Source organism: Galeopterus variegatus, unplaced genomic scaffold (genome assembly GCF_000696425.1).
Source record: "Galeopterus variegatus unplaced genomic scaffold, G_variegatus-3.0.2 Scaffold4732, whole genome shotgun sequence".
NCBI lineage: Eukaryota > Metazoa > Chordata > Mammalia > Dermoptera > Cynocephalidae > Galeopterus > Galeopterus variegatus.
Genome location: NW_007730843.1, coordinates 40181 through 66734, shown reverse-complemented (window position 1 = coordinate 66734; position 26554 = coordinate 40181). Strand labels below are relative to the sequence as shown.

The following is a 26554-nucleotide window of genomic DNA, read 5'->3' as shown; positions in this document are numbered from 1 at the left end:
GCGGGAGCGCTGCCGCGCCTCCCAAGCGGCGCACTATCCAGTGCGCCACCGGGCCGGCCCCAGCTGTAGCCTTTTCATATGTGGTCTTTATCAGGTTGCAAAAGCTCCCTTCTGTTCCTACTTTGATGGGAGTTTTGATCAGGAATGGATGTTAGATTGTGTCAAATGCTTTTCCCGTGTCTATCAAAATGATCGTTGGATTTTCTCTTTTGGTTTGTTAACATAGTGAATTATACTTACTGATTGATTTTCAAATATTAAAACAACCTAGCATTCCTGAGACAAACCCACTTGGTTATGATGTATTATTCTTTGTATATATTGTTAGATTCTATTTGCTAAGGAATTTAAGAGTTTTTATATCTGTGTTTATGAGGGTAATTTTCTTTTCTCTATTTTTAGGGATTCTGCTATTGAAGAGGGTAGTTTCTTTTCTTGTAATGTCTACATGATTCATAGTATACATCCTTAACTTATCATAGTTTACCGTCAACTTATATTAGTATAAGAAACTTTGTATATTTTTATTTCTCCCCTCTCTTCATGCTATTATTATAAAAAATATATACATTATAAACCCCATACTACATTGGTATTATTTTTATTTAAACAGTCAATTTATCTTCTAAAGGGATTTAAATAATAAGCAAAAAGTATCTTAAATAGTTACATGTGTAGTTAGTTTCTAGTGCTATTCATTTCTTTGCATAGGTTTGTATTTCTGTATGGTATTATTTTTCTTCTGTCCTTTTCTTAAGGACTTTCTTTAACATGTGTAATAGTGTTAGTGAGTCTGCTAGTGATGAATTCTTTCTGCTTTTTAAGTCTAAAAAATTTATTTTGCCTTTATTTCTGAAAGATATTTCCATTGAAATAGAATTCTAGGTTGTTAGTTTCTTTCAGTATTTTAATGATGTGCCATTGGCTTCTCACTTCTGTTGTTTTGGTGAGATATCTGCTATCCTTATCTTTGCTCCCCTGTACTTAATATGTTCTTCCCTGCCTCTCTTGCTACTTTGAAGATTTTCTCTTTATCGTTGATTTTGAGCAATTTGATCATGATGTATCTTGTAGTTTTCATCATGTTTCTTGTGCTGGAGTTTGTTGAGCCTCTTAGATCTTGGACTGTGAGCCTATAGTTTTGATCAAATTTGGAAAAATTTTAGCCATTATTTCTTCAAATACTTCTTCTGTCTCTAACTCTCTCTCTCCTCTTCTCAGGAACTCCAGTTATAGATACGTTAGTTTACTTGAAGTTGTTCCAGTGCTCACTGATGCTTTTGTTCATTTTTTAATTCTCTTTATTTCCTTTGTTTCATTTTGGATAGTTTTTATTGTATTATCTTCAAGGTCACTAACTTTTTCTTCTGCAATGTCTAATCTGCCTTTAATTCCATCCCTTTATTTTTTCATCTTGTATTAGTCTGTTTCCATTGCTTATAACAAAATACTTGGAACTGGGTGATTTATAAAAAAATTAAATTTATTGCTTACAGTTTTTGAGGCTGCGAAGTCCAAAGTCCATCTGGTGGTGGTGACAGTGCCCAGGGGTCTCACATTGCAAGATGGTGGAAACAGAGAGAGAAAGAGAGACAGACTCTCCTCTCCTTTTAAAGCCCTCAGAACCACGCCCCTGACCACCTGTTTTAATCCCTTCACTACTGCACAGTCCTACAATCCAATCATCTGTTCAAGGCTCCACCTTTCAGTTACCGTAATAGGATTTCCCATCCTCTTCACAGTCACAGTGGGAGCTAAGTTTCTAATACATAAAACTTGGGGGACACAATTCAAGCTTCAGTGAGTTTTGGGGGGACATAATTCAGTCCACTACACATCTCATATATTATAGTTTTTATTCTAGAAGCTTCATTTGAGTCTTTAAGAAAATCTTTTGTCTCAACTTTTTGAACATATAGAATATGATTATAATAACTTTTAATGGCTTTGTCTACCAATTCTAACATCTTGTCAGTTCTGGGTTGGTTTTGATTGCTTTATCTCTTTGTTATGGGTCATAGTTTTCTACTTTTTTGCCAGCCCAGTAATTTTTTTTTGGATGCCAGACAATATGAATTTTACTTTGTTGGTTTCTGGATATTTTTATATTCCTGTAAATATTTTTGAGCTTTGCTGTGGAATACAGTTAAGTGACCTGGAAACAGTTTGATCTTGTTTTTAAGATTTGTTAGGTGGGACCAGAGTGGTGTTCAGTTCAGGGTTAATAATTCCCCACAGCTGAGGCAGGACCCTTCTGTGTCTTCTGCCCAGTGCCTAGCTTTTCCAGTCTGGCTGGTAAGGACAAGCATTTTTCCTATCCTTGTGAGCACAAGGTGCTGTTACTTCTAATCCTTTTGGGTGGTTCTTTTCCCCAGTCTTGAGAAGTTTCCTCACATGCGTGTGATGATCACTGTTTGGCTGATACTCGAAGGGGAGCTTTACAGACCTCTGTGGTGCTTTCTCCTCTCTGATACTCTATTCTGTGAATTCTAGCCACCTGATTCTCCCTGGACTCCTGGCTCTGTTTCCTCAACTCAGGGACTCTGCTGCGTCGAGCTTCCCTTTGCCATAGCCTGGAAACTCTTAATTGTGGGGATCACTGTCCCTTGTTTCCTGGTGTCTGATGTCGTGAAACTGTTTCATATTATTTTGTCCATTATTTTGTTGTTTCTATCAGGAGAGCAAATCTGATCTCTGTTATTCCATCGTGGCCAAAGATGAGGATTTGACTTTCATTGCCCCATTCCCACCCTTCCCATCTTTCAGTCCGTTCACTTTAGATGCATCTTATTTTTTCTTCAATCTGTTGTCCATGTGTACATTGTTATGATGTAGTAAACTGTGATGACTTTTTCTTTTCTGCACAACTTTTTGTTTCCCTGGAGTTGCTTTTTTGTTCGTTTGTTTGCTTAGTTTTCTGTGTAACTTTGAATTAGACTCTCTAATAACTGTCTGAGTTTCTCAAGATGTCAATTCCAGTAGGTATTCTATCAAATTCATCTTTCTGAAGAAGTCTCAGAGTGTTCTGCCCTGTGGCAGCATGGGCTAGTTGGCATCATTACTAACGCCTTGCTGTCCTCCTGGGTCTCCCTTCAGCATCCTGGGTGTTTCCTTCATAGCCCTTCTGTGTTGGATCTCCTGTTTCCTATATCTTGTGTCTTCCCCTTTGTTGGTTTACTCTCTAGTTTTGGTAGAGCACATCCTCTAGTAGTTTCCTGAGAGAGGAGTGTGTATGGGTGGTAGATTTTGAGATCATGCTTGCCTGACACCTGATTACTCAGTTGGTGTTTTAGCTGAATATAGAGATCTAGGTTAGAAATTGTTTTCCTTCAGAATCTTGAAGGCATTACTGCATTGTCTTTTAGGTTCCAGAGTTAATGTTGCAGCCTACAGTAATTTCAGATCCTCTGAGTGGCATGGATAAGCTGTTGATACTGTTTTATCCCACATGTGGCCAGGAGGAGATAATCTACATCTCACTTAAAAAAAAAAACAAAAAAAAAACTCCTTCCAAAAAAGACTTGACTTGCTAAAGTTTTGAGGTCTAGATTAAAAAAAAAAAAAAAAAAAACTAGAAAAGTTTAGATAAGTTTGAGAATCTAATAAGGAAAACATTATTAGAATGAATTTCTTTTTTCTTTTCTTTTTCTTTTTTTTAATAAAGATGACCGGTGAGGGGATCTTAACCGTTGACTTGGTGTTGTCAGCACCACGCTCACCCAGTGAGCAAACCGGCCATCCCTATGTGGGATCCGAACCTGTGGCTGTGGTGTTATCAGCACCACGCTCACCCAGTGAGCAAACCGGCCATCCCTATGTGGGATCTGAACCTGTGGCTGTGGTGTTATCAGCACCACACTCTCCTGAGTGAGCCACGGGTCGGCCTTAGAATGAATATCTTGGGCTATGGGTATAGTGATTTCTCTATCCACTGACATTAATGGGACTCAGACAGCATCGAGAATTATCTTCTGTATAATAAGTAGGCCCATAACCTGATGCTTATGACCATGATGTGAAGGTCATTCTAAAAAAGTGGTTCATATCTACAATGGAGAGAATATCTGAAAACAATACTCTTCTGGCCAGGTTAAAGATTGGCACAATTACAGGCTTTCTACAGAGTATCGGTTCTCAACCCCAATCTGAATTTATCTGAAGACGCTTTCTAAGCTCCCAGGCGATTTTAAGCACAGCAGGAAAAAGAGCCACCACTCTCAGAGCATAGAGTAGACCCTTGCTTCTCTGATTGTGGTCTGTGGACCAGCATCAGCAGCATCATTTGGGAGTTTGATAGAAATGCAGACTCTAGGTGCCAGCCCCTGGCACACTTGGGAGAGTGCGGTGCTGATAACACCAAGGCTGTGGCTTCAGATCCCATATAGGGATGGCCGGTTAGCTCACTTGAGAGAGCGTGGTGCTGACACCACCAAGTCACCGGTCATCTTTAAAAAAAAAAAAGAAAGAAAGAAATGAAGACTCTTAGGCCCCACCCCATATCTGTGGGAACACAATCTGCATTTTAACAAGATCTCCAGGTAATGTGTATGTTGTATATTAAAGTTTATCAAACTTTTTTTTTTTTTTTTTTGTCTTTTGTCTTTTTCCGTGTCCGGCAACGGATCGCAACCCTCAGTGTTGCCCCCGTACCGGACCAGGGACCGGCAACGGGATTGCAAACCTCGGCGTTGCTCCCACGCCTCGCTCAGCCAGTGAGCGGGAGCCGGTCCGTATGTGGGATCCGAACCCTCGGGCGGGAGCGCCACCGCGCTTCCCAAGCGGCGCACTACCCAGTGCACCACCGGGCCGGCCCAAGTTTATCAAACTTGAATAAAAAAATTTAAATAAAAAAAGCCTTTTTAAATAAAAGATATTGAATATGCAACATACAAATTTAGTGATTTGAAACTTATTTATCCATGCAACAAATACTTATGAGCACCTGCTGTGGGCCACACTATTCTGAGTGGAGTGGGGGTGGGCCTGTATAATATTTTGTGTCTGGCTGTTTTGTTTGTAATTTTTTATTTTCCCAATTTAAAAAAAAATCCTGTTCTAATTTTGTGGGCACAGTATTTTTCTCTGAAGATATTAATAAGAGTTTTCTGTCTGAAATTTTCTTCTGCAGAATCTGTTTCCTCTTGGTTGCATTTTTTGTGTGTTTTGTTCTGTCTCCCATGTTAGAGGCTTTCCTTGGGTGTCTGGTGATTTTTTGTTGTCTGCTCTTGATTAAGGGAGGGAGACTTACAGTGCTGAGTAGACTTGTTGACTAAGCTTTGTATGGTGACCATTTGTATGGTTGGCCATTTGTTGGGAACCTCCAATGTTGAAATCTTGACATCTTTTTTGGCCTGGTCAGAGTCCCCAGAGAAGACATCTCTTGTCTCCTGCCTGGGAGTGGAGGCCTGGCTTCATGTTCTGGGAGCAGGTGGAGAAGGGATCTGGGACCTTCACATCTGCTGTGTGTGCTTTCCTTGTTTGAGATGTAGAACCCCTCCCCTCCACCCCCCACTCTCAACCAACCCTGTCGTGCCACTGTTCGGAGGCTTTCAGTTTATGCTCTCTAGTGAAATCCCTGGCTTTGCAGGGTAGTGGAGGGGCAGTCACCTGGTGGCTTCATGTGGGGGAGGAAGTCTGGGGATCTTACTGTTTTTTAAATAGCTTTTAACTAATCTTCTGTATTTTAGCATTTTTAGCATTTCCCTCCTGACAGATCAACTCTTCCAGAGGTTTCTGGGGCTCCCATGGAGGGGACTCTGTGGGGTCAGTCAAGTGCCTCTCACCTTGGGATCTGTGATTTTCTCAGGTCTGCTCTCCACTCACTGGCCCATCTGATTTCCAGCTTATAAAATTTTGTTGTGGTTGTCTTTTCTACCATTCTCTTCATCCTCAGGGACTTATGCCATTCATACAAATTCTTTTTTTATTGTAGTTTGGTGGGGTTTCAGGAAGGAATGAAATATGTGTATGTGTGCAATCTGTTTTTTCCTGGAACCTCTATCTCCTCTTTAACTTCCTCACAGGATCCACGGATTCATTCATTCACAGATGATATGGTACATGTTTAGCAGGTAAGATATGATAAGATCTCAGCTCTGCCCTTCATGGGCCCACATCCTTGAGCCAAGCAATTTAGTGTATAGTTGTGTATGGACCAAACCCTGGCTTCGTGTTTTACTCTCTGGGTGACCCTGTCACTTCTTCAGAGCCTCAGCTTTCTTATCTGTAAAATGGGGATAATCTAGGGTAGTAAGGAGAGTTTTTAATCAGTAAATGAAAATAAAGATTTTAGTAAAATCGTGCACATAGTGTCTTCTTGAGGACCCAGACCGTGACTTCTGCTTCTTCATATTCCTGCAGAACCCTTAGCACAGGGTAAACACATAACAGGTACACAGTGAGTGACTGAAGAGAGCGAATGGGTGAGAGGTTTGACCTGGTCCCTTCCCTCAGCAGCTGTGCCTCCTGGGAGCCCCAGCTGACAGCTCCAGCTTGGTGTGATAGTACTGGGTTCTTCCTGTCTCTGTCTGGCCACTAAATGCTGTGTCCCCTAATGAGGCAAGGTCCTCTATCTGGGCCCCTGACCTTCACCAATCCCTGACCTTGGCAGGACTGCCCCTCCTTGGCCAAAAGAGAATCACCGTCACTGCATATTTGCTTTTCCACAACTCATGGTGATCCATTCCCTATGGCAGCTCTTTTTTTTTTTTTTTTAAATTAATTAATTAATTAATTAACTTACAACAGCTGCTTAATGCCTCGGACCAGGCAAGCCCCTTCCCAATTTCTTCACTGATCAAGTGGGCAGGCGGGATATAGTGGGATTTAAGGTGTATATCTACGAACCCCTGGCATTTCTTTCACTCCCAGACTCTCCTGGGTCCTACAGCCTGCCCTGGATTGTGTTCCCAGCTTCTGGGGTTTTGATGTAGACATGGTCCCAAGGGGATGAACAATGATGCATCTTGCAGAGTAAATGTTCTCCAGTTCACAGCTCTGGCTTCTCCTCACCACTATTCTTTTCCCCACCCAACCTCCAGGGCCCAACAATAGGCCCCTTCAGCTCTGGGCTCTTGCTGAGGGAGTGGGGGTGGTGCGAGGCCTGAGCCACAGCAGGCAGGGTGACCCAGCCGGAGGCCTCTGCCCAGCCCTGGAAGAGCTCCAGGAGTGTCTGGCTGCTGAGAGCTGGACTGCATCCTTCCTTCCACTTGCCATCCTCCCTTCCCGGGAGTCACTGCTGGGCCCCAGTGCTGTGACCGCACCTGGGCAGGATGATTGGTGAGAGGCAGCTCTCTGCAGTACTCAGCATCCCAGGCCTGGCACCCAGTGTGCGTGGGCACGAGATCCAGACAGCTGCAGGAATTTATCCTCTGTCACACGCTGCTGGTGTTTGTGTGCGGGGGAGGGATGCTCCAGGAACACGTAGGGCTCTCAGTGTCCTGACTCTGAGTGTCAGGGTTTGCACACTGCTCTTTAGCTGGTGGGGCATGAAACACCTCCACAATAGTTTCAAGACCAACTTGGTGCAGTTGGGGCATTCAGTGTGGGCTGTGTTGTGTTGTTTAGTCAGATCCTTTCCTTTCCTCTCTAAGAGTTACACCTCCTTCCCTGTTAGAATTGAAGATGGGGCCGGCCCAGTGGCGCACTGCTACAGTGCGCCGCTTGGGAGCGCGGCGGCGCTCCCGCCGAGGGTTCAGATCCCACATACAGACCGGCCGCTCACTGGCTGAGCGAGGTGCGGGCGCAACACCAAGGGTTGCGATCCCGTTGCTGGTCCTGGTCCGGTACGGGGGGGACGCTGAGGGTTGCGATCTGTTGTCGGTCACGAAAAAACAAAAAAAAGAAAAAAAAAAAAAAAAACGAATTGAAGATGAGGCATAGGAGGGTCCTTGTCTGCCCCTGCTTCTGCGCCCTGCCTTCCCACCCTCGCACTCCCCTGTTCCATCCTCTGTCTGGGCGAGGCTGGGATGCCTGACAAACCTAGGCCTCCTTCCCATCAACCCCTGTGGCATCCTGTACCCCAGCTCTCCTTCTGCAGTCTGATGAGAAGGCACCTTTGTGAAGGCTGAGTCAGGGCTTTCCCTCTGCCTGAGGGACTGGTTCAGTTGTCCCTGGGTCTGGGTCTGAAACAGCTTTGTCGGAGCAAAGTAGCTTAGTGAGTATGGGACAGGAGCAGCTGTAATGAGATTGACAGCCCCTCTTCCCATGAAGGTGCTGGCTTCTCTGGATTAGAAATAATGCAGAGGGGCCAAGCCGGGCGGGTGGGGTGGGCAGGGTGGGCAGGACAACCAGGTATGTTCCTGATATCCACTGGGAAGTAAGGTGGCAGCAGCTCACGGGAAGGAGGCAGGTCACCTTTCTCTAGTGTCTGTCACAAAGGCCAAAATCCTTTTCAGCACACTCTACAAGCTGCCTTGCCAGGTTCTGCCTTCAAGGTGACAGGTGTAAACAGATGGTTATTTTTTTTTTTTCTGACTCTCTTCTGCCGGTTACTTTACAATGTACAAACCACATTTGAGGAGTGTGCATAGGGCTCCCTTGATAGAATTATGTACTAATACAGAGAGGTACAGGAATAGTGACCCTATAAGGATTGGAGCATGATGGATGATTAAAATGTTTTATACTTGTGGCTGTTTACCACATGTACTATTTATTATGTGTTTATACTACTCTGGTCTTCAAGCATTCCTTCAACAAAACAACATGGTGCATGGCAAAAATAACTATTTGGGGATAGGAAATGGGAATTTACAGAAGAGATGGAATAAGATTTGGGCTTCGAGGGGAGTTTAAGAGTTCATTATGTAGACAGAGAGAAGGAGGGTCACGAAGAATAGCTTAGACATTAAAATGAAAGAACGAGGTATGTCTAGGGAAGGGTAAGCATTTGACTCGGCTGGACAGAGAGACAGTTGAAGGGAATGGTGGGAAATGGAAGTGGAGAAATAGGTGAGGATTGGATCCTGAAGGGCCTTGTGTGCCAACAGGGGCTTTGGCTCAAGGATGCAAGCAGGAAGGGACATCAGGTCTGCGTTCAGATGACAACAGTAACAGTAGGCAACCATGTGTTAGGGGCTGTGCTGAGTGTGCGAGTTGTAATCTCTGACTCTTCATAGCAGCTCTGTGAAGGAGTTTCTATTTATCCCCACTTTACAGATGAAGAAATTGAAGCGTAGAGGTTAAGTGATTTGCCCAAAAGTTACCCAGTTCAAATGTGACAGAGCCAAGATTTCAGCCCAGGTCTGTCTGACTGCCGATCCCAAGGGTATAGATGGGAAGAACACTGAGGAAATTGTAGTAGCATGATTTTGTGGCATGCTTGGTAGAAGAGCAGGGGAAGGAGGGGGGAGTCATGGTTGGGGGCAGGGGGTGTGGTTTCTAGCCTGGATGGTAGCCTGGGTGACTGGTGTTGGCTTGTGATGTTTTCAGTTAAGGGTACAGAAGTACAGACTGGCCAAGTTTGAGGGGGCGATGGTAAGCTCAGTTTGGACATGCGGTTTATGGTTCCCAGGCAGTTTCCCAGTGGAGCTGCCCTGTAAATGTCTGCAAATATGGGTCTAGAGCTGCAGGGGCTCGGGAGTGGAGACAGATAGTACATGGTGGTAATAGGAGCCCTGGGAGAAGAAGTGACTCCCAGGTAGTGTAGCATCCTTTGAGAAGAGAAGGAAGGGTGCGTTCAAAAGTCTTAGGAAGTACCAACAGTTAACAAGAAGGGTGAAGAGGCTTCAGGGCCGGACTCAGCCTGTGGACTCAGCACTGCTGGTAAACACAGCCTCAGCCTTACCTCCCCTTGGCTGCCAAGCTTCCCGGGGAGGGAATGGGCCCCCTGTGCCCTGGAGATGAAGAGGGTGTGGTCAGCCATGGTGTGAGTCTGAATCACTCCCTTCTCTTCACTTGGCCCCTGGCCAGCCTCCTCCCCAGACCTGTGTGATGTCAGACCCAGGGCTGACCTGAAGGTACAGGGTTGTTTGGTGCAGTTCCCTCTGGGATGAGGTCCAGAGGGGAACCAGCCTGGCCTTGGTCCAAAAGCTTGGGCCCTGCACACAGAGGGGTGAGTTGAGGCTGACTGGACTTGGTGGGGTTGACATGTGGAGACAAGATAATCCTCTGGCTGGGGGAGGAGCTGTAAGCCCCTCTCTCCTCCCCAGTATGTTATTTTTCCTCCAGGGCTTGGAGAAGAGGGAGGCAGAGGTGGGAGAGGGCCAGCTTGGCTATAGGGTTGGCATATATCCCCGAGAATACGGTAGATTGTTTTGGAAAAATCCTCTTGGCCGGAAATTGCATGTCATGTCTGCTCCTAAGTGTGGATTTGTCACTTCACTGATGCTGTTAGAGAGGCTGGGGAGAGGGGAGTGGACAGCAGAGGCAGGTTGGTCCCCAGCACTCCTGGTTCCCTTTAGCTATGTGGTGTGGAGAGAGAAAGGGGCAAGTGAAGACCAGAGGGATGTACTTCTGGGGTGGAGTCCCCAAATCCTAGAGGTAGTTTGGATCCTGTGGGTGTCTTATAACAGGGTGGTATTGGGAGACGGGGGATTTATGGGGCGGGGAGGGGGAAAGAGGGCAGGGAGAAAGCACAAAGGAGGAATGGTTTGGATCAGACCTTTCATCCAACCAGAGCAAGAAGGGATGGGCCTGGCATTTTCAGCCTTGCTTTCTCCATAGCCTCCTGACTTTGGGTTCTTGCAGCTGCTTCCAAGACTAGTCTCTGCCATAGCTGCAGTAAGATGTTGAGGAACTTCTCCTTACAATAGAACTAGGTGTCCATGACCCCCTGTCTGGCAGGGTCCCCCCCCCCCCCATGCTTCAAGGTGGGGAAGTGGCTGTGTGGGGAGAGTGAGCCTTATGGGAACCCACCCAGTGCCCTACTGTGGTCTCTTTCCTCAGCCTTGAAGCTGAGTGGGGAGTGGGTATCTCAGCATCTCTCCCTTCTCTGTCCCAACCCAGGGAGGGGTGAGAGTGCCCTGAGCTCAGCGCTAAATACCTGGTACTAAGGAGTCAGTGGATGCTTCAGATGCCATCAGAATGAGAGGGTGTGCGTGTGGCGCCTGGGGGCTGGAGGGAGAGGAGGAGCCTCTGCAGTGTGACTTCCTGTGCTGGGGTGGCCTTGCTGCAGTGCTGGGTGAAGCACCCCTGCGTGGGCGCTGTTGGAGCGGCTCCTCCAGTGGGAGCCTGGGCGGCTCGGGTCACTCCTCTGAAGTCAGAGAGGTCAGCCCCAGTATCCTGGCCTCGGCTGCTCTCCCAGGCGCGTAGCTCCTGCTGTCTTGGGCAGTAGGGAAGAGAGATGGCAGGGCCAGTGCGGCTGCGGTGAGGCTCAGGGCTGGGGCTGCTGGGAGTTCCCTCCGCGTGCAGGGAGGCGTGGCTTCCCGGGCTGGATGGGGAGTGGGCTGGGGAGGCGCCAGGCGAGCACAGCCGAGTCCTGAGTGGAGCGAGTGCTAGAGTGAGCGCCTTGCATTCCAGGAGCAGAGTGGAAGCTGGGCCAGGTGGACGGATGGGCTTCAGGCCCTTGAGGGGTCTCAGGTCGAGTTGGGGTGGAGGCTTCTCTTCTGTGGGCTTCTTAGATGGACCCCCTTATCCTGGAATATAGAGGGGCTCTTGAATCCCCCAGGAACTGATTGATGGCTCTGGAGCTCTGGGCTACTGGAGGCGGCTGAGGGCTGAGTGGAGCTGTGGTTCTGTGGTCAGCGAAGGTGGAGCCCCCTGCTCTCACCGCGGATCTACCCGCAGTCGGGGAGACAGGGTGGGAGCCACACCACCGAGAGACGGGATGGAGGCTGGTGATGGGGTTGAGGGGGGCGGCCGCAGGCCTGGCAGGAGGAGAGGCCGTGACCACTGGGCTGGGTGGCAGACGTGAAGCTGCGGGGTGCGGGGGGACATGGACTGGGCCCTCCCCTGGAGCAGAGGCGCATTGGCAGCTCCTGCCCTCCTTTTGGAGGATGCTCGAGGGCCGGCCCCTCAGGATGCAGGGCAGTGACGCTGCCGCTGCCGGTGCCGCTGAGGGGCGGGGGCTGTGAGCGGATGCCTCCCCGATTGTCACGCAGTAACTGCAGTAACGCCAGGAGGCTGGGCTCCATGGGGGAGAGATCTGCTTAACAGAGCCTGGCTGGGGGATTGGAAGGACAGCAGGTAATGGGGAAAGGCTATGGGATAGCAGGTACCTGGGACCCAGGCCCCATCATCTGCGGGTGAGCTCAGGGCCCAGCCATGCCCTGTGTAGCTGCCACTCAGGAGTGAGGGGTGTCTGTGCACCTGCGCTGGGGACAGATCCTGGGGGCTTAGGAGGCTGGTAAAAAGTGGTCAGGGGTGGGGGGGCAGTCAGAGGGATCGGTGAATTAGTGATGCTAGCATCTGCCTCAGTGTGCATGGGTCTCCTGGGACCCAAATAAACTGCCCTTTGGGCTTTCTTCATTGCCCCATGGGGGCCCAGGAAGCACTGTTGGGATTTGAGTTCAGTCTTTTATGGGAACTGAGTCTCTGTGCTCTGTACATTCTCATTTACTGGTCTCTTGAATGTGCATATCAAACCAAATGTCCCTGTTTGCTTTGGAAAATATGGTCACCCTATTTATGGGGCTTCCCTTTCCCTTGGAGATAGAGCAGTTCTTCTCCTGGCCGGCAGAGTGCAGTAGCTGACAGGACAAAGGACACTGAGGACACTGTAGGGAGAGTTGGGGCAGAAAGGTTGGGGCTGTTTTCCAGGGCTGTGAGAAAGGAGTCCAATATACTTTGCTTCTCCTCACAGTCTCACATAGCTGGATTGCTGGGCAAGCTACTAGGGCGTGTTCTTAGTGGACATCCGAAGGAAGGGGCAGGCATGGGGTTCTGGTGGATTTGGGGCACATCTTTCTGGGGATTGCTACGGTTTTTAATCTGGCCATTCTTTTTTTTTTACTGACCGGCAACGGGATCGCAACCCTCGGTGTTGCGCCCGCACCACGCTCAGCCAGTGAGCAGGAACCGGTCTCCACATGGGATCCGAACCCTCGGCGGGAGCGCCACCGCGCTCCCAAGTGGCGCACTTTCCAGTGCGCCACTGGGCCGGCCCTAATCTGGCCATTCTAATCCAGTAGACACATCTTGCTACTGGAGAGAGTAACCCTGCTTAAATTGTCCCTTGACCCCAGGGCCCTGGGTCTCTTTCAGGGTGGTGCCTGGTGGAGAGTAGGCTGTAGGCTTCTCTGTTCTGAGGGCGTGTTCTGCCACGGGTTGGGGAAAAGTCAGCTCCAGTGTAACTTTTGCCTGACCTCGTGTTGTCTATTAGCTCTGACCTCAACCCTCTGACTGGTTATTTTCTTGGACTGAAGGAAGGCTATACCTGGATGTCTCCACAAGCTTTGGGAGGTGGATGATGGGGGAAGGAGGAGAGGGACTGAATTCTGGGGTCTCCCCCAGAGTCAGACCAGGAAATGGCTGTCCCTTCAGGCACCCCCAGCCACATCAAGCACTAAGAGAGGCCTTCGAAAGAGACCCTGGGCTGCTGACTCCCAAAAACTTTCTCACCCCAGCTGCCTATCCCGCCAGCCAGCTGGGGCTCTCTGAGCTGGTGGCCAGCTGGACAGGGACAAGAGAGCAGTGTGAAAGAAACAGGGGCTCCCTAGGCATGGCTGGTGAGGGGGTCCTGGGGGAGCCAGAGAGGACTTCCTGCAGCTGTCAGGTGTGTCTGGGGGCCGTAGTGGGGGGGGGGGGGTTAGAGCAGCTGGCGCCCTTCGAGGAGGGGCGGAGAGATCATTTGTCAGCTCTAGGAACGTGGGGGGCCTGTGGGGCCTTGATGGAGTGTCTCCAGTCCCCTTAAGCTGAGGCTGTTGTCTGTGTGTGGGGGCTATACAAGAGACATCCTACAGCATAGGGTCCTACAGCTTTGGGGTAGGGGCATTCCAGCAGAAGTCTTAGGGCATATTTGTTTGATTTGAGGGGGGTTGGGGCCTTGGTTAACTAGTCTGGGGAGGAGGCACCCTGTGTTTTGAGGGCAGCAGACAAGGGAACCCCAGGGGAGGGAGTGGAGATCTTCAACCCCCCACCCCACCCTTGCTCTTGGCTGGACTGCCCCACTCTGGCAGGCTGCCGGCCTCCTATTTCCGTCGGGCACCAGGGTAACAAGGCCACATTAGGGTCTGAGCCAGGAGACACCCAGCCAAGGCTGGGGATGGGGGAGGGTCTTGGGCCTGCCTACAGGGTCCAGAAAAGACTCTGAGGCCCAGCCCCCAATTCAGGCTGTGTTCTATCCCCCATGGCACCAGACAAGCCCGTATGGGGGCTTGCAGCCCCTCTTTGTACATGCTGTTTGATTCACATAGCCCCCACCCTAAAATCCCAGGAGTTGCCTGCAACTGTGAGGGCTGGGGTAGAAGCCAGAGACAGGGTGCCTTGTGTACCAGGAGGCAGGGGGGCCAGCGCGGGTGGCTGGGAGGAAGAGTCCCCCCTATTCCTGCCGTCCTCTTGGCAGTGATTCAGAAAGGTCCTTTTTCAGCCAGTGTCAGAGCTGCTTAGCTGGGGAGGGAGGGAGGCGAGAGGGAGGGCGGGCAGTCGGGTGGGGGAGCCAGGGAGTAGGGCTGGAGCTGTGACCACTGCACTGGAGAGAAGAGAGAGAAACAGGACAGAGGACCCAGGCTGCAGCCATCCCAGAGAGGAGCTAATCTGCTCCTTGCCAGACAAGCCAGCTGTGGAAACCCAGTTGGGCTTGGAGCAGAGGAAAGGGGCCCACCCCATTCTTCTGCCCCATTTCCCTGGTGTGGCATTTGGGGGACTCCTGGAAGAGACCCCTGGCCAACTTCCCTTCTGGGCAGACTGAGAAACTGAGGAGCTGAGTCCCCTGCTTGCCCACTTCACGGGCCAAAGCCTCAGTGACCTGCTCAGGACTCTAGCTCCGTGAAGATGCCGGCAGCTCGTCGGTTCCCTGGCCTAGAGCTCTCCTTCCCTCTCCTGGCCAGACTGCGGCGACGTCTGTACACAGTGAGTGGGGGGGCAGGGGTGGACTGGCTGGGGACTGGGTCAGCTCCTCAGCACCAGCACTTTAATGAGGTGCAGAGAACAGGACAGAATGGCTGAGGGGCACCTCTAGTGAGGGCTTGACTGGGGGCCTGGGCCAAGTGGCCTCTCCCCTCCAGCTGCCACATTGGTTCTTGTTGGCATGTGTGTTAGAAGAATGTAGGCAGGAGCCAGGTGAAGTGTGTGCTTGCATGCCAGCCACGGAGCTGCACGTGTCAGACAGGTGTGCAGATTCCACACTGTGTTGGGGGTTAGGCACATGCAGAATTGGATACGGTCTGAGCTGGGGGAGAGCTGTGGCAATGCTCTGTGCTCCACAAACAAAGAAACTTGGGCTGGAGAGGGAGTCAGGGGAGGGGAGGTGACCTGTCCAGGGTCACCCTGGGCTCAGCTGTAGAGCAGGACTAGTACCCTGACTCTTTTCTCCTCACTGAGATCCCATTGTTCTTCCTGGTCTTCCCACACACACCCCTGCCACAGAGCAGCCCCATGCCTGGGGTTGGGGAGCAGGGAGGGGAGTGTCCAGCTGAGCAGAGAGGTTTGCTAGCTGGTGTTTCAGGGAAAGAGAACAGGCTGGGCTGTGCTTTCTAAGTAGCTTCAGGGGAAGGGCTTGTGAGTCTCCCCCAGCCCTGACCACCCAGGGCATGGCTTTGAGCTGTTTTCAGGAGCCTGGAGGAGGGTGGGAATGGAGACCCTGGAGCCCTGGGACTTGGGTGGGTGGGGATGGGGAAGAAGAGGAGAGGCCTACAGAGTGCTTTCCCTGGTGGGGGCTAGGGAACCTCATCTCGAGGCTGAGCCATGTAGGGAATGGGGTCATTATGCTTCAGGGCTGTGATGGTGGAAATGCTGGCTGGCTCTGCCTGGCCAGGCTGCTGGGAGAAACTGCCTAGGCCAGTGATTTCGCAGTACACCTTTGGGCTTTCTTCTGTAAAGTAATGGTACCCTGTCCTCTTAAAACCCACAGCCACTTTTGTAAGCAGATGATTTTATTAAGGATAAAAGAGTGAATACACCTAAATGCTTAGAACTGTGCATGCTGTATAGTAAGTGTAGTTGAAGTGTTAGATGGGGTTTTTTTTGTTACTCTTCTTAAAAGTAATAGAAATGTAATCTGTTAACTGTGTGTGTTTTTGCATGTATATACGTATGTAGAGTCAGACAATCAACATAATGTAATATAAAGGAGAAATAAAAGGAAAGCAACCTGTAACATTTTATGCATTCTCATATGTTAGTACACTAGATGACATAATGAAGTAATCAGATGCTAAGACCTAGGTAGAACCACCGTGAAGGCAACATTCTCCAGTGCTGACTAGGAGCAAAGTTTTGAAATAATAAGGCTGGGTTGCCTTCATTAACATTTTTCCAAATAGTGGACTTTTGCTATGTTCTGAATAAAGCAAAGTCCAGTTTTTCCTTAGTTTGCATGGTAATTCCATTCCAGGAAAATTCAGTGTACATTAAAACTACAACGTAACCACCCACTACATGTCACTGTGCCCCCCCCCCCCCAGCATTGTGAGAACCAAAAATGTCCCCTAGGGGGCTGTGCTGCTCTCACAAGAACCATCCAAATAAAGGGTTACAGCTTAACATTTGGAAACCACCCGGCTGGCCCAGCTGCCTGGCCCAATCCTTGGGGGACAAGCCAGGGTTTGAACTGAGGGTTTCTCATTCCCATTTGTCACTCTTTGTACTGTGCTGAGCTGCCTGGGAAAGTCTGAACTTCTGGCACTGTGTTGGCAGGACCACTAGGAACTGGGGGGGGCAGAAGCTCACTCTGGGCCTGGGCTCGTGGTGCCTGCTTCTCTCAGTGCATCCGACTGTGATGAGAGCTGGGTTGAGGCCACCTCTAAGTTGGGGAGTGGGTATCGCTTGGCCCCTAACCCGGCAGCTGGCCTTTTCCCTTTTGCTTGTCTTCCTCACTGGGATTCAGCATGGGTCAGGGGCTGGCCTGGCCAAGCCCTCAGCTCTGAGATGTCTTACTTGGACAGGGATGGGTTTGGTGTCCAGGGGGTCAAGCTGCTTAGCTTTGAAGGTGCTACCAGCCTCTTCCTCTGGGCCCAAGAGAGTGAAGGTCAGAGGTCACTCCCTCTGGTACCCATTGGCTGATTGTGGCCTGCAGATATGTTTTGTTTGGCTAGCACTGTGTGTGTGTGTTTGTATTTCAGAGTTGAACTAGTTGACATCATTAAAAAGTGAGGAGAAAGATGTAATGTCAAGTAAAAACAAGGAACAGAATAGTATGGGTAATGTGTGAATATTCGTGTGTGGGAAAAACAAAATCTGAAAGGGTGTGTGAAAGACATAGACAGCTGCTTTGGGGATGGGGAGCTAGGTGGCTGTGCAGTAGGGGAGGGAGTAAGACTTTATGGCTCCTGTGTACATTTGAATATTTTTACCATGCGCATATATTACCTTTTCCAAAAAATTTAATTGTGAGATTTTACATATAAATTAAGATTCTTGATATTTCTTGGAAAAAATTGAAAGCTTTGGCCATACTTAGTGACAGTCCCTTGTAACAACCACTGATGGGAGCTGAGCTCCCCATTGACTGGATGTCCACCCCTCCCTTTGTCTTATACTTGCTATGGCCCTGGCATATGGGTGGTGGTCTTTGGATTGATGGGAGAGGCTCCAGTGATGTCAGGCATTGGGAGGAACTCAGCTTAAAACTCATCTGGTCCTGAGATCTTTCTGTGGGGTCCATTAGATCTGAGGAATACATGGATAGGTCTTAGGAGACACCATACCCCCCCAAAATTTTATTAAAACTTTGGGAGTAAGAACTTGTGTATTTTTGTTGAGAGACAATTGATGGTTTTTATCAGATTTTCAAAGGGCTTGTGACCCCTGGAGACTTTTTGAGCAGGTGAGGAACCTGAGCACAGAGAGGTTGATCTCAGGTCACTCAGCCATAGATCACAGATTTTGGGAGTAAGACCCTGACTCCTGACTCCAGGACCAGGGCTGTATCCCACCTACCTTAATCATACCTTTGTGGCTGGCAAGAATGGGGGAAAGTGGGTACAGGCTCTTCTGTACAGGTACAGAGGCAGGAGTTGGTTTGAGTCCTTCTGGGCAACAGTATTGTAGGATGTGGATGAGCCCAGGACACTCAGGCAGGGCCCCCTGTTAGGTTCCTGCATCTCTTGGTCCCTGAGCCATTCTTTCCCTCCGCACAGAGGCTGGGGAGCAGCAGCATGCAGCCAGAGGAGGGTACAGGCTGGCTGCTGGAGCTGCTGTCCGAGGTGCAGCTACAACAGTACTTTCTGAGGCTCCGTGATGACCTCAACATTACCCGCCTGTCCCACTTTGAGTATGTCAAGAATGAGGACCTGGAGAAGATTGGCATGGGCCGGCCTGGTAGGTGGAACATAGGCCTTCCTTGTCTTTTCCTCTCAGACTATTTACATTTTCTATCTTCAGGACCCTGGAGCACATGGAAGAACCCTTCCCCCTTTATTCCATGGGGTGGCAGCTGAGAACTCTGCCTGTCCGAGAGCCCCCGAGGTGGGGTGGGAGGGGCATCAGTAGGTGCTGCACACAGGAATGCACTGAGAACAATTTGCAGTTGTAAAGGTGAATCAGAGTTTGGGGATAATGAAATTTTAGAGTTCTGCCTGCTCAGGATTAACTACATACCCCTTTTTCTTCGATAAGACATTTGTAGGACATATTTCCTCCATCTTCCCCTCTTTTATAAGCATAGAATTGAGTCTGTTCTATTCACCGTTCTGAGTACCAGGTGGTTCAGTGTCCACCTGAGGGAGATCTGTAGGGAGAAGAGAAGATAAAGCCCTCAGATGGTTTGCTCACTTTCTCTTTGTCCTTCTGTCTCTCTCTCACAAAGATGTGCTCTAAGTTGAACCTATTTCTTACCTTTGTATTTATCCTAAACATAGTGATTGTAGCATCTAGAATCACGGTGTTTGTAGAACATTAGAAACTTATCAGTGCCTTCAACTTAAAATAGCTAAATAGATAAGAATGTGCTAAATTAGAGACTGATGTATACTACTTTTGGCCCAGATAATTGGTGTCTGATGCCAGTAGCATAAGAACATTTTAGAGAAGAAAATCTCAAAGTTGAGAAAATTCTGCCCATTACCTTGATTTTTCCTGAGGGTTGGGAGGAGACTACTACTGTTCAATTCCAGTAGTTAAATGCCTCCATCCAGTTTGAGAACCACTGCCTAGAAATGGAATGAAGTGACCATCTGGTTCATTGAAGCTCCAGTTTGGTTGGGATTGATTTCATTGGTATCATCATGCTGGGTATAGTGTGTCTAGTGGTGGACTCACCCCAGGGGACCAAAGGAGCCTGTGGGGTGGGCAGTAGCCTCTCTGGGGATGTGGTCTGCCTTAACAGCTCCGGGTTACCTTTCCCATCCCGCAGGCCAGCGGCGGCTGTGGGAGGCTGTGAAGAGGAGGAAGGCCATGTGCAAACGCAAATCATGGATGAGCAAGGTGGGTGTGTGAGGAGGGGCAGCTTCAAGGGCCCCACTTTGCTGTCAGTCCTAGGAATGGAACCTTCCCCACTCCCTGGGCAGGTGTAATCTCGCTGTGTTCCCTTGCACTTTGTACAGACCTCCCTCATCCAGGTTATTATCAGGCTGGGCACTTGTAGAGCTTCCCTGCTAAGTGTCTCCGCCAGAGACGGACACGTGAACAGCCCCTTGGTGTGCATGGAACAGGAGCTTGTTGACAAGTGCTCCTTAACTTGAGCCTTGCTCTGTCTGAGTGTTGTGGCCAGTGTCCCGAGTGGGTGTCATGGGCACTGTGTGGACCTAGGACATCTTTGCTTTGCTTCCCTCCTACCCCACCCTTTTTAGTCTCCAGGTTTCTCTGGTCATCTGGCCCCGCTGACAACTTCCTTCCCCACAGCCTGCCCCCACCCCACCTTGTCCTAATTTGGGTCTGGTGTAATGAGTCCCTGGTCTGACTCAGTGGAACTTTGCCCATTGTCTGGAAGACAATGAGAGAGGAAGTGAGCCAGCCGGGGCCTTCCCTCCCCACTTCTGGCCTCAGGGCTGGGTTGGGGGGTGGACAGGGAAGGACAGCTGGACTGGGATTGGGCAGCAGAGATTTCCTGGCTTCAGTCCGGCAAAGGGGCTGTCTCTTGGGATCCTGTGGCCTTTTCTGGGGACACTGTCCTGGTCCCTTGCCCAGGTTTTAGGAAGGATGAGTGTGTAAGGGCTGGTGGGGGCAGGAGGGAAGAGCGGTGTGATATGCTGGAATTCAGGGCTCTTGGATCTGCCACCAACCTGAGGTAGGTCCTGGGCAGTTAGTGACCCTCTCCAGACTTTAGTTGTGTCTTCAGGAAAACAATGCTGGCCGTATTGCCAAACTCACCTTGCAGGGCTGTGGGAAGCATCCCAAAGATAATGGTGTAAAGGGCTTCGTAAGCTGAGCAGGGAAATTCCAGTTACTGGGAGGAAGAAGAGAGCGGAGGCCAGAAAAGGCCCTTAAATTTGAGGCACCCCCTAGACCATATAGATAAAGCTCTGCCAACTTTGCAGGTTGGAGGGCTGGAACTAGAAAGAATCTGTAGCTTGAAGCCAAAGCTTTGGATGCCCCGGTGGAGGTGGCCGAGTCAGACTGATGTGGCCAGCTCTGACCCACACAGCCTCTACCCTCCTGTCCCTTTGGCCCCTCCCTCTCAGCCCAGGCCTTAGAATCCCCTCCAATCTTCCTTCTGTCTCAGCCCTTAGCTCTAGGCGGCCCTCCAGAAACGCAGCTGTCTTCCCAGGCCCTTCCCCAGCAAGGACTAGCTTCATCTGTACCCCACACACATAGTCACAGCTCAACCTCAGACTAAAATTATCCTCTCCCCTGGGCAGGATGAAGGGCAGCCGACTCCCTGGGGAGGGTGGAGACAGACAGCGCCAAATGGTCAGCACAGAAAAGGGGCCAGGGCTAAAAATGGACAGGGAGGTGTTTGTGGAGGGCCCCTCAGGCTCCTGCCCCATTGATGTGGGTTAAGGGTTGGAGCCTGTGTGCTGGGTAGGGGGTACAGGAAGGGAGGGTAGAAGGACTGGGAGGAAACTCAGATCTCAAGGCTAGGTGGTGCCTGGAGGGCTTTGGACTGTCCCTGTCCGCACAGCTGGGTGTGGGGCCACAGCAGCCACAGGCTGTGTGCCTGTCTGTCCCTTTCTGGCACCCACCCTGAGGCCACTCTGAGGCTGTGGGTTCCTGTTTGCGGGTGTGGTATGGAGGGAGTGTGGGCCTCCCGCCAGGCTGTGCCTGGCAGTTTGGCATAGCAAGGACTTTCTGGAGTCCGAGCCATGGACCACCAGGCGGACCCTGTGGGGTGGGACTGAGTGACTGGCTCTGGGGCCTTGGTTTCCATCTGGCCTCTGGCTGCCTTCAAACAGGTGTTCAGTGGAAAGCGGCTGGAGGCTGAGTTCCCCCCTCATCACTCTCAGAGCACCTTCCGGAAGACCTCACCTACCCCAGGGGGCCCAGCAGGGGAGGGGCCCCTGCAGAGCCTCACCTGCCTCATCGGAGAGAAGGACCTGCGCCTCTTGGAGAAGCTGGGAGATGGTTCCTTTGGTGTGGTGCGAAGGGGCGAGTGGGACGCCCCCTCGGGGAAGACGGTGAGCTGTCTGTGTCCTGCAGGCGTGGCAGAGGGATGGTACCCCTGAGACCCCCGTCTGCTGGGATGTGAATGGGACTGGGAACAGGTCACAAAGTGGCTCATGCTGGAGTCCACACTCAGGTTTAACTGAGCACATTGTTTCTTTTTTCAATTATAAAAATAATTTACTTAGTATAAAGTTTGGAAACTGAAAAATTAGAAAAAAAATTGCCTGTAATTCCACCACTCAGAGGAAACAGAGTTAACATTTCTGTCTTTTTTCCCCCTCAGGTATTTTGTTGGATTTAGTTAACATATAGATTTTGGATACAACTTTTTAAATCTTGTCCTTTCTTCTTGGCATCCTATTTTTAAGTTTTTCCCCTGAGGGATAACATATAAACACTAAAGGTACAGTTCTGAAGTGACTCTTTACACATGCGTCAGCCCATGTAACTACTGCCCAGATCATGTGGGGCACATTTCCAGCACCCCAGTGGCTCCCTCATGTCTCTGCCACTCAGTGTCCCCATGTTCCAAGGGAAGCCACGATTATGACTTTTAGCACCAGAAATTTGGTTTTTCCCATTATATTTAAAGCACTTTTTTCTTCACCAAAAACACTTTCAATATTCCATTTTATTGTAACATTTTAATATTCTAGCATCAGTCTAGTCATCTCTTACCTTATGATTGCTGTTGAGTCTGGGAATTCCCCCAGGAAGGGGATGCCCAACTGATGGCCCTCAAGGGGTCAGCCAGCTGCCCTTCCCCAGCCAGGCCACATGCAGAGTATGTAAGCACAAGCACAAGCAGATCTGAGGCAGGGATCTTTGAGCTGAGTTGTGGGGAGGAACAGGTTGGCTCAGAGTGCTGGCGGTTGAGCAAGTCTTGACTCCCTGCAAATCCTGTTCTGGGCAGGTGAGTGTGGCTGTGAAATGCCTGAAGCCTGATGTGCTGAGCCAGCCAGAGGCTATGGACGACTTCATCCGGGAGGTCAATGCCATGCACTCGCTTGACCACCGAAACCTCATTCGCCTCTATGGTGTGGTGCTTACGCCGCCCATGAAGATGGTGAGCGCTGTGGGGTAGGGGGGAGGGCAACAGGGCAGGGAGAGGCCTGTGGGATCTGGGTCCCCACATGAGCCCGTTCTCCTGCCTGTGTTGGGCTGATCTCTCCATCCTGCTTTGGTCCCTCACCTGATGTAGCAGAGGGGCTCATGAGGCCCAGCCCAGTACTGACTTTGTCTGCTGGAGCCCATGTCCCTCTCTGAATTTTGCTAGTGCTCATTGGCAGAGAGTTGCACTCATGGTAGGGGCTGGCTCTTGAGTTTAATTTTTTTGAAATTTCTAGTCTGAGCTTCTTTGGGCTGCTTCTCTGTGGGCCTCAGTTTCCCACATTGCCTGGGGGGAGAGGCCTGAGAAGCTGTAGGATTCCTAGAGGTCCCCAGAGAACAGACCAGGAAGGAGTGTTGAGCATGGCTCTGGCAGGCTTTCAGAAGGAGGACTGGGAGCCCAGCATGGGGTGCTGGGAGAGGGGTGGGGCTCATCCTGGCTCATTCCTCCTGCCTCTTCTGTGGCCTCAGGTGACAGAACTGGCACCTCTGGGATCGTTGTTGGACCGGCTACGTAAGCACCAGGGCCACTTCCTCCTGGGGACTCTGAGCCGCTATGCTGTGCAGGTGGCTGAGGGCATGGGCTACCTGGAGTCCAAGCGCTTTATTCACCGTGACCTGGCTGCCCGAAATCTGCTGTTGGCTACCCGTGACCTGGTCAAGATCGGGGACTTTGGGCTGATGCGAGCACTACCCCAGAATGACGACCACTATGTCATGCAGGAACATCGCAAGGTGCCCTTTGCCTGGTGAGGGGCAGGTGCTGCCGGCTCACAGGGCCCGCACCCCATCCTGTTTTCTGCAGACCTAGGCCTTTAAGCTCCCAGGGCCTTCTGTACTCATCACAGCCCTCAGCTCTGTCTGGGCCTGGGGTGCCTTTGTGCACCCCATGCTTTCACCCATCCACCAAAAAATTCTCGAGGGCCCACATGCCAGAGTCTGTGTCCTGGAAGACACAGGAAGAAATCCTATGGAGACTCAAAGGAGTGTGTTACTCAGTGGGGTATGAAAAGGCTTCCTGGAGGACTTGATATTAAGCTTCTCAAATATCAGGAGAAGTTAGCCAGACAAACATGTTCCAGGTGGAGCTAATGGCAGGCAAGGCTAGAGCACCCTGGGCCTTGTAGACTGTGACCAGACCTGCTCACCTGCACACTGGGCTGGTACTTGGCCCTGCCCTGTCTCCTGTGTGGGCTTATGCTTTGCTGAGACTATTATGGCCCTCTGGTACCAGAGCCACTGAAAGGAGTATGGTCTCCATGCTTTGGGGTCGGAGGGGTTGGTCCAGTTGTGCTTGCCAGAGCTTGGCTATGGGTAACCCTTATAACCCAGGCTGTATGGCCACCCTAATTAATAACTGACTTTACACCAGGGTGACCACATAGCCTGGATTGTATATATTGTCCTGGAGTAATTAATAGCAACCCCCTTTTGTGTTCAAGCATCCTGGTTTGGATGGCAAGTTACAAGGTCTTCTTTTTTTTTTTTTTAAAGATGACTAGTAAGGGGATCTTAACCCTTGACTTGGTGTTGTCAGCACCACGCTCACCAGTGAGCTAACCGGCCATCCCTATATGGGATCTGAACCCGTGGCCTTGGTGTTATCAGCAACACACTCTCCCGAGTGAGCCAAGGGCCGGCCCCTACAAGGTCTTTTTTTATAAAGCCTCTTTAAACAACCCTGTGAAGTCGTCAGGTTACTGTTATTCCTGTTTCCAGATGATGAAATCGAGGCTGAGAGATCTTGAGTGACTATCCCTGGGTCCCATCCCCTTTGAGTGGCAAGGCTGGCTCTCTAGTCCCACAGGAGATCCTTTGATTCCACGTCCAGGACACTGTCCTCCTCACCCTCTGAACCTCAGCCCGCCTTGGAATGCCCCTTCTCTGGCTTCTGCAGTGACGCTTCTCTCCCTCACCCAGGAGGGAGGCCCAGAGCAAGTAGAGGGTATTTGGGTGAAGCCATTCCACCCATTTTGGTTCTTCCTGAGGCCCTATCTGAATTCCCACCCACAACTTCCTGCTGAAATGACTCAAATCCCAGGATCCTGCCCCAAATCTGGAAATTGTCATCCTCCCACCACAGTTAGAAAACAGCCTGAACTGTTCTCCCCCACCCCATCCTGAGCCTTCTGACCTTCTTCCTTTCCCTGCTTCCCTAACTGGGAAGCTTCATGCTTCTTTTCCCACCCCAGGCTGCATGTGAATAGGGCAGCTGAGCGCAGATGATTTTCTCCATGTCTGTGTCCTTCACAGCATGTCCCTGGTGCCTACTGGTGAGCCTGGCACAGGGGGCAAGCACTAATGCGTGTTGAATGAGTATTTTATGGGCTGATGCAGGTGGGAGTGCTTGAGAGGCCTTCTCTTTGACTCCTGTCTCTGCCAGGTGTGCCCCCGAGAGCCTGAAGACACGCACCTTCTCCCATGCCAGTGACACCTGGATGTTTGGGGTAACGTTGTGGGAGATGTTCACCTATGGCCAGGAGCCCTGGATTGGCCTCAATGGCAGTCAGGTGAGAGGGCTGAGGGATGTGCTCCCTGTAAGGTGGGTGGGGGTTAATTTGGTCCCTGGCTCCCAACCTGGCCTCGTTGGAACTGGCTGTCATCTGATGGACTCCTTTCTCCCCCAACCCCCATGTCTGCGTGACTTCCCAGGGAGAGCTGAGCAGAGAAGGGGCTGCCCCAGTGGGTCAGGGGAGGAGAGAACTGGGCTCTCCTTCCCTAGCCCTTAACATTTCCACCTGTTCTGAGGCCCCAGACCTGGATATAATGGTCATAGGCTCCAGGGATAGGGCCTTGCCTGCGTAGTCAGATCTTTCCCTTGGAGGACAGGCCTGACAGCCAGCAGCTGCAGTTTTAGGATGGGTTAAAGGGAAGGTCGGACGTGTAAAGCTGAGTGCTCTGCTTGTCCTCAAACTCTGCACCAACCCACCTTCAGATCCTGCATAAGATTGATAAGGAGGGGGAGCGTCTGCCCCGGCCTGAGGACTGTCCCCAAGACATCTACAATGTCATGGTCCAGTGCTGGGCTCATAAGCCGGAGGACAGACCCACGTTTGTGGCCCTGCGGGACTTCTTGCTGGAGGTAAGGGGCAGGTCTGCCACAGGAGCAGGGGTGTCTAAGCAAGGGGTTGCCCAAGGGTCAGTCTCTGAGTGGGCAGTGATCTGTCTGCCCCCAGGCACAGCCCACTGACATGCGGGCCCTTCAGGACTTTGAAGAACCAGACAAGCTGCACATACAGATGAACGATGTCATCACTGTCATTGAGGGAAGGTAAGGAGTGTGGGGGCTATGCCCTGCCCTGGGATCCCTTGAAGAGCACAGGTTGGAGGGGCCTGTGGGCAGAGAGCTATTATGCCTCAAGATTTCCGTGGCAACATGCAGTCTGGAGGTTGGGCCTGAGACCCGCAGAATGAGGGCAGGCCTTGGTCAGGCTCCTGAGTGCTTGGGTTTAAGGACCAAGATGCTATTGCTCAGATGGGATTTTCCCTAACTCCCCCTCTGTTATCTTCCTGCTGGACTCCAGTCCTGCTATGTGTATCAGAGCCAAGCTGCCACTGTGGTGAGGAGGAGGAAGTGGCCCAGTCTGGCCTCAGGGCCATAACAGAGCACTCTGGAACTCCGGAGCATTCCTCCTCCTCCTCCTCCTCCCCCACTCCTTCTCTCCCTATCTCCCCTCAGCATGAGGATGTCACTCTCCACCTGGGTGCCTTTCAGCACCCAAAAGCAGCCTCTCCTCTGCCCAGGCCCTGCTCTCTCATCAGCTTTCCATTCTTCCCACTAAGCTCCTCTGCCCCCTCCCAGGGCTTCCCCTAGTCCTGGACCTCCTTCCATCCTCTGCCTGGGCCCCTGCCTTCACCCCCCTTTCTT

The 26554-nt window shown here is 50.6% G+C and overlaps 1 protein-coding gene across 6 annotated transcripts in view; it reads left to right on the top strand.

Moving 5' to 3' along the window:
• The window catches only part of TNK2 (tyrosine kinase, non-receptor, 2), a 47225-nt gene that overhangs the window by 8340 nt on the left and 12331 nt on the right, over window positions 1-26554 (top strand). For 5 of the 6 annotated variants that reach the window (XM_008588236.1, XM_008588231.1, XM_008588233.1 and 2 more), the window contains exons 1-9: window positions 14644-14949; window positions 18177-18357; window positions 19391-19461; window positions 21369-21590; window positions 22493-22645; window positions 23158-23435; window positions 25070-25196; window positions 25622-25768; window positions 25863-25957. In XM_008588236.1, coding sequence (XP_008586458.1) covers window positions 14872-14949; window positions 18177-18357; window positions 19391-19461; window positions 21369-21590; window positions 22493-22645; window positions 23158-23435; window positions 25070-25196; window positions 25622-25768; window positions 25863-25957 — 1352 coding nt within the window. In that variant the 5' untranslated portion in view covers window positions 14644-14871. Of the gene's footprint in view, window positions 1-14643; window positions 14950-18176; window positions 18358-19390; window positions 19462-21368; window positions 21591-22492; window positions 22646-23157; window positions 23436-25069; window positions 25197-25621; window positions 25769-25862; window positions 25958-26554 lie in introns of those variants that run through there. The other variant, XM_008588232.1, reaches the window with a different exon arrangement.